General features: G+C 46.9%; 1 protein-coding gene across 2 annotated transcripts in view; it reads right to left on the bottom strand.

Moving 5' to 3' along the window:
• Positions 1-2,331, bottom strand: part of FMR1NB (FMR1 neighbor) — a 30,757-nt gene extending 28,426 nt beyond the window's left edge. The window contains exon 1 of one of the 2 annotated variants that reach the window (XM_040467527.1): positions 1,913-2,331. In XM_040467527.1, coding sequence (XP_040323461.1) covers positions 1,913-2,234 — 322 coding nt within the window. In that variant the 5' untranslated portion in view covers positions 2,235-2,331. The remainder of the gene's footprint in view (positions 1-1,912) is intronic. The other variant, XM_040467528.1, reaches the window with a different exon arrangement.
• Positions 2,332-7,426: the final 5,095 nt, after the last annotated feature.

Here is a 7,426-nt window from a genome sequence, read left to right as displayed (position 1 = left end):
AAATGTCCATGGATGGATGAATGGATAAAGAAGATGTGGTATATATATATGTATATACACACACACACACACACACACACACACACACACACACACACACACACACACACAATGGAGTACTACTCGGCAATCAAAAAGAATGAAATCTTGCCATTTGCAACTACATGGATGGAACTGGAGGGTATTATGCTAAGCAAAATTCTTCAGTCAGAGAAAGACAAATATTGTATGACTTCACTCATATGAGGACTTTAAGATCCAAAACAGATGAACATAAGGGAAGGGAAACAAAAATAATCTAAAAACAGGGAGGGGGACAACACATAACAGACTCTTAAATATGGAGAACAAACAGAGGGTTCCTGGAGGGGGTGTGGGAGGGGGGATGGGCTAAATGGGGAAGGGGCATTAAGGAATCTACTCCTGAAATCACTGTTGCACTAGATGCTAACTAATTTGGATGTATAAAAAAAATTAAAAGAAAAACAAACTTCAGTGGCTTTTTTGCATAAATGGAAAAGCTGATCCTTAAAGTCACATGGAATTACAAGGGGCCTTGAATGCTCAAAACATTATGAATAAAAGACAGAATTGGGGAACTCACATGTCCCAATTTCTCAACTTGCTACAAAGCTATAGTAATCAAAAGAGGATGATACTGGCATAGGGACAGATACACAGACCAGTAGAATAAAACTTAAGAGTCCAGAAATAAACCCATAAATCTATGGTCAACTGATTTTCAACAAGGGTGGCAAGACCACTCACCGGGGAATGACTAGTCTCTTCAACAAATGGTGCCGAGACAGCTGGATATCCACATATAGAAAGAATGATGCTGGGCCCCCTAACACACACCATATACAAAAATTAATTCAAAATGGATCCACAACCTACATAAAAGGGCTAGAACCACAAAACTCTTTAAAGAAATCATAGAAATAAATCTTTATGACTTTCGATTTGGCAATGGATTCTTAGATATGACACCAAAAGCACAAGTGACAAAATAATTTTAAAAAAACAAATAAATTGGACTTCCTCAAAATTAGAAACTTTTGTCCACCAAAACAAACAAACAAACAAACAAACAAACAAACACATTAACAAGAAAGTAAAAAGCCAACCTACAGAGTGGGAGAAAATATTTCCAATTCACATATCCGGAATATATAAAGAACTCTTACAACTCAATAACAAAACCACAAACAATCCAGTTAAAAATGGCCAAAGAACACGAACAGACATTTCTCCAAACATACAAATGTCTAAAAGCACATGAAAAGATGCTCAGTATCATTAGTCTTTACAGGAATACTAACGAAATCCATAGTAAGATATCACTTATACAGACCAGGACGGTGATAACCAAAGAGGGGGAGGATAACAAATGCTGGTGAACTTGGGACCCTCGCACATCGTTCGTGGGCACGTAAAAACGGTTCAATCGCTTTGTAGAACAGTTTAGGACTCCCTCAAAGAATTCAACACGGGATTCCCATATGCCCCGGCAATTTTACTCCCAGGGGCAGGCCCAAGAGAACTGGTACCGCGAAACCTTGTACGGGGACATCCGCGGCACTGTTAGCCACCACAGCCAACACCTGGAAGTGAGCCAAACGCCCACCAAGTGAGAAACGGAGACACGAAATGCGAAATATTCACACAACAGAATATCATTCGGCCACTGAACAGAAAGAAGGGGCGACGCCTGCTCGCACGGGCGGGCGTAAATCTCGAGAACGCGACGCGAAGTGGGATGAGCTGGGTCCAGGATACAGGTTCCGTGTTCCGTGGGTACGACCCGTCCCACCGAAGGTACACGCGCAGACGCGGCCAGCCAGGGCGGCGGCCGGGGGGCCGGGGGGGCCGGGGGGTGAGGGGACCTGCGGGGGGCGGGGGGGGGACTCACAGGTGCTCACGAAGTAGCACAGCCCGAGCAGCAGGGCGCACGAGGCGAGCAAGAGCAGCCCGAGGCACCGGTGGACCCACATCTTCAGCAGACAGCGGCGCGTCTCGGCCCCGAAGGCGCGCAGGGACGCCCGCCAGCCCGCCTGAGGCTTGGCCGTCGCGCCACCCTCGCGCCTGGGGACGCTGCCTCCCGGGCGCGACTTGTCGGCCGGGGTCTCCCCGGTGCACCCCGGGTCGCAGCTTATCACCCTGGAGTGAGGCCCCTTCAGCGAGCCGATCTTCGACCTGGTCCTCTTCCGCAACGAGCTCCTGTCAGAAGGCATGGCTCCGGACTGCAGCCTCGCCGAGACGACGGCTCAGGATGGCAGACCCGTCTCCCACAAGCCCCTGGGCGGTGGCGCTTGCGCGGCACCCCCTCGGCCGCGCGTGCCAACCGTCGTCCCCAGGCCCCGCCCCTTTCTGAGGGCTATGGGCGGGGCGGGGGTGGTGCCTAGGGCCCTCCCCCAATCAAGGCCCCGGGCCGCTAGCGCTTGTGGAACATCGTCGAAGGAACGAACGAATGGGGCCCGAGGCCCGCGCAGCGTGCGCGTCCGCTCGTCCCAGACGGCACAACGCCTCGCGAGAATCCGACTCCAGCCTTGGCTGCTGATTGTCCCTCAGGTTCAGTCCCTGTGACGCGCTGTGGGCTCTGCGATCCCTACAGTTAGTCCCCGCGGGGCTCAAGACGGTAGCCACTAGCCACATGTGGCCGTTTAAATGTAAATTCTAATTCATTAACATTAAACCGAACAGGGGGGCCGGGGTAGCTCAGGTCCTGATCTCACGGGTTGGTGAGCTCGAGCCCTGCCTCTGCACTGACAGCGGGGAGCCTGCTGGGAATGCTCTCTCCCCTCCCTCTCTGTCCCTCCCCCATGCGTGTGTGCACTAAACCTTTTAAAAAATAAATTTTTTTTTGTTTTTGCTTTAACTTTTTATAACTTGTTAGTGTTTATTTCTGAGAGAGAGAGAGAGAGAGAGAGAGAGAGAGAGAGAGAGAGAGAGAGGATCTGAAGCGGGCTCTGTGCTGTTAGCCCAGAGCCAGACGTGGGACTCGAACTCACGAACTGTGAGATCATGACCTGAACTGAAGTCCAGCGCTTAACTGAACCACCCAGGCTCCCCCCCAAAATAAAATTTCTTTAAGAAAAGTGGAATAGGGGCGCCTGGGTGGTTCAGTCGGTGAAGCGTCCGACTTCAGCTCACGTCGTGATCTCGCGGTCCGTGAGTTCAAGCCCCGCATCAGGCTCTGGGCTGACGGCTCAGAGCCTGGAGCCTGCTTGGGGTTCTGCGTCTCCGTCTCTCTCTGACCCTCCCCCGTTCATGCTCTGTCTCTCTGTGTCTCAAAAGTAAACATTAAAAAAATTAAAAAAAATAAAAGTGGAATTAAGAAACCAGTTCCTGGGGCGCCTGGGTGGCGCAGTCGGTTAAGCGTCCGACTTCAGCCAGGTCACGATCTCGCGGTCTGTGAGTTCGAGCCCCGCGTCGGGCTCTGGGCTGATGGCTCAGAGCCTGGAGCCTGTTTCCGATTCTGTGTCTCCCTCTCTCTCTGCCCCTCCCCCGTTCATGCTCTGTCTCTCTCTGTCCCATAAATAAATAAACGTTAAAAAAAAAAATTAAAAAAAAAAAAAAAAAAAAGAAACCAGTTCCTCAGTCACACACGTATCAAGTGCTCAGTAACCACGCGTAGCTTCTAGTGACCATATTGGACAGCGCCAATATGGAGCATTCCTTTCAAGGCAGAAAGCTGGACTGGCAGAGCGGGCTGTGCATAGCGACTATAGGGAACATGGTAGACATTCCATAGGCTGTTGCACTGTAGTAGGAGCTTTTCCGTGGGACAAAATGATATTTGCCTTCAGAGACTTTAAGGTTTAGTTACAAATAAATGGAACAGGACAAAATGAGAACAAAGACTGTGTGAGGAACACTAAAGAGTGCCTCAGAGCACTTAGATTTTATTCCCATCATTTGCCACCAATGGATTGGGCGGCCCTCAGTGCCTTCCTGCCGGCCTCGGTGCTGCAATGTGCAAATGAGAGAGTTAGCATGGTCTCTAAGCCCCCCTCTGACGCTAAAATCTCACCCTCAGGCAAAATCCCAGTGGCTTGCAAGGTTTCGGTCCCTCTGCAAAAGGACCATGTAGCTGAGGCTGGTACCTGTTAGCTTACCTCATTCGAGTTTTCAAGGGATGTGAAAACTGCCCCTCTCAACTGCATTTCCACCCTTATTCTTACAATATTTTACTTGGGCTTTCCAAATGGTTTTCTACGGATTTTATTCTATTGTTCTTACTGTTCTCTCCAATGTTAATAGGCATTCCACACGGGGAAAGAGGGAGGACGGTTTCTATGCAAATAATTCTTGAAACTTAGCCTGCTCCACCCCACCCCCCACATCCACGAGCGACTTCTAAGGCTCTTTAGTTTATTAAAGGATCTGACAGCGGGGCGCCTGGGTGGCGCAGTTGGTTGAGCGTCCGACTTCAGCCAGGTCACGATCTCGCGGTCTGTGAGTTCGAGCCCCGCGTCGGGCTCTGGGCTGATGGCTCAGAGCCTGGAGCCTGTTTCCGATTCTGTGTCTCCCTCTCTCTCTGCCCCTCCCCCGTTCATGCTCTGTCTCTCTCTGTCCCAAAAATAAATAAACGTTGAAAAAAAATTTTTTAAATAAAAAAATAAAGGATCTGACAGGAAAAGAACCTGCTTTTCCTTCCTTGTATTTCTTATATATATATATTTTTTTGGCCTCAGCTTTTCCCAAACTAATTTAACCAGAAGACACCTGTCCCCCACAACACTATGAAGAGCTTCTGAAACTACTGCTTGCAACTCTGAGAAACTGAAGTATCTGAGCTTTTACCCTACTTGGGAGTAACGAGGTAGCCTGCTGCAGTTTCATAGATGCTGGCAGAAGGTGCAAGACAACTGGGTCAGAGACAAAAGACGAAGGCTTCCCTGAGATGCAGAAACTTGAGAGACCCATGAACAGTTGCTTCCCACAGCGCCCCTGTTCATGTCATAGCACATGTGGAAAGTGACTGTGTGACCGGGCACCACACAGCCACCCGGAGGGCTCAGGGGATTCAGTTAGAGCATATGGGTTGGGCACTCAGCTCTTGACCACTTCACAGATTGTGCCTTGGTTTCCCCGGCTGCAAATTATGGGCTATGGGCAGCCTGATCGTGAAGATTCCTTCCGGCTCTGGCTTACTGTGACTCGTCCTTGACAGTAGCATTTGGGGAGACGTGGCAGTTCTACAACAGGGCAATACTCCTAAGCATGCCACATTATACCATTAGAAACCCAAATTACTGGGGTGCCTGGGTGGCCCAGTCGGTTAAGCATCTAATTTAGGCTTATGTCATGATCTCACGGTTGGTGAGTTTGAGCCCCGCGTGGGGCTCTCTGCTGTCAGCACAGAGCTTGCTTCAGATCCTCTGTCTCTCCCTCTCTCTGCCCCTCCCCCCTTCAAAAAGAAAGAAACATTAAAAAAAAAAAAAAAAAAAAGGAACCCAAATTACTAACAAGAACTCAGAGGGACAAAATCCCTAAGATTATGCCTGAGCGATCCCTGGATTACATAACACTAATTCAAGATTGGGGACACAAAAAGCCACGTGAAGTGTCCATTTTGAAGATTATCAGATGGAGACTTAAAATTCTGCACTGGCTTTCCTTTTTCATTCTATAATCTCAAGGGAGCTAAATTTGATACTAGTCAACCCAGACCTAATTAGGGAGGAAAATCTGTTGCATGGGCATGAATACAAGAACTGCTTCATGAGATGGTACATAGCACTGCTCAGAATGTGGCCACTGTTCTTGCGGAAAATTGAGAATTGACACTATTTTTAAAATACCACCACAGACAGACACGAAAAGATGCTCAACCTCGGGCAATCAGGGGAATGCAAATGAATCAACAATGAGGTATCCTTTTACGCTCGTCAGATTGGCAAAATTAATAAATATTCATAAGAATATGCAGAAATAGAAACTCGGTCATTGCTGGCGGAGATGTAAGTGGGTTACAACCACACTGGAGTGCAATTTGACCACACTTTGTACAGTTAAATATCCGCATAGTCTGTGATGCGGAAATTCCTCTTTGAGGTATCTGTCCCGCCATCCACGTGTAAAAGGAGAAGGAGACATGTACAAAGACGTTCATTGTCACGGTGAAAGCAACGTAAACGACGTCTCACTAGGGAAATGGAAACACGGGGCGGTTCATTCCTATAACGTAGTATACATTGTACACTATGCATGGAGTATACTCGTATATAGTATACTAGTATATAGTACTTACCGATGGTCAGGATAAATCACCTGAGCCAACATAGTCTTTCTCCTGTTCTGCTGCTTTGCCTAGCGGCATGAAGTGGCAGCCCCACCTTCTAGTTCAGTGGAACCACGATTGCGTTCCCTGGAAGAAATAGCCCTCGCTTAGGTAACGAGTTTCTAAAAGAGCTGAAACCAGAATTGTGGGAATGAGAAGCAAAGCGCAAAATTTTTGCAAGTGGGTCGTTAGGTACGTCTCGCCACCACCCCTTAGTTCTTAGCCCCCCGCGTCTGGTTACGGGTGAAACCACACTGTATGTTGCTTACTGGCCCTAGTTCAGAGTGCACAACACATCCTTCAAGGCAGTAAGTACCTCAAACTTTCAGGGCGCTTTCTCCTAGCTGGTGTCATACTGGGTTTTCAGGAAATGATTTCATTGTTCTATTAGGCCAAACTTCTTCTTTTTCAGCTGTATTAAGGTACAATTGATAAAACTTAAGATATTTAAAATGTACAAATGGTGATTTGATATACTCTGTGAGGATTCCCTCTATCTAGTTAATTAAGACACCTATTACCTTATATATTTCTCTTCTCTTTCCTCTTCTTTTTTGGTGAGAACATTTAAGTTCTACTCGCCTGGCAAATTTCAATTAGATGATACAGTGTTATCAACTATAGTTGCCATGTTTTACATTAGATCCTCAGACTTTATTCATCTTATGGCTGAAAGTTTATATCCTTTTACCAACCTCTCCCTAATTCCCCCGCCTCCCAGCTCCTGCCAATAACTTTTCTCTCTCTGTTTCTGTTTCTATGAGTTTGACTTTTTTTTTTTTTTTTTTTTTTTAGAAATTTGAGATTCCATATATAAATGATACCACAAAGTATTTGCTTTCTCTGTCTGGCTTATTTTCTGAAAAAAAAAATCACTTATTGGACTATGTTCTAAACAAATTGTTGTGACTACTGTTGAGTTGTAACAATGAATATGTAAGCTTCAATTGGGCGCATTTTCATTACATATCCTTTAATCAACATTGTATTTACATGGAAGTTAATTTGGAGAACTTTCAGTTAGGCAATCCCTAACACCTCTTGGACCCAACAACATATGCTCATTTTTGAGAAGGAGTTCATCACAGTTTAAAATCATTCAAGTTCGGGGCGCCTGGGTGGCACAGTCGGTTAAGCGTC

Source organism: Herpailurus yagouaroundi, unplaced genomic scaffold (genome assembly GCF_014898765.1).
Source record: "Herpailurus yagouaroundi ecotype Mexico unplaced genomic scaffold, PumYag 67503, whole genome shotgun sequence".
Classification (NCBI taxonomy): domain Eukaryota; kingdom Metazoa; phylum Chordata; class Mammalia; order Carnivora; family Felidae; genus Herpailurus; species Herpailurus yagouaroundi.
The sequence above is the reverse complement of the archived record's forward strand: the minus strand, read 5'-3'. Positions and strand labels throughout refer to the sequence as shown.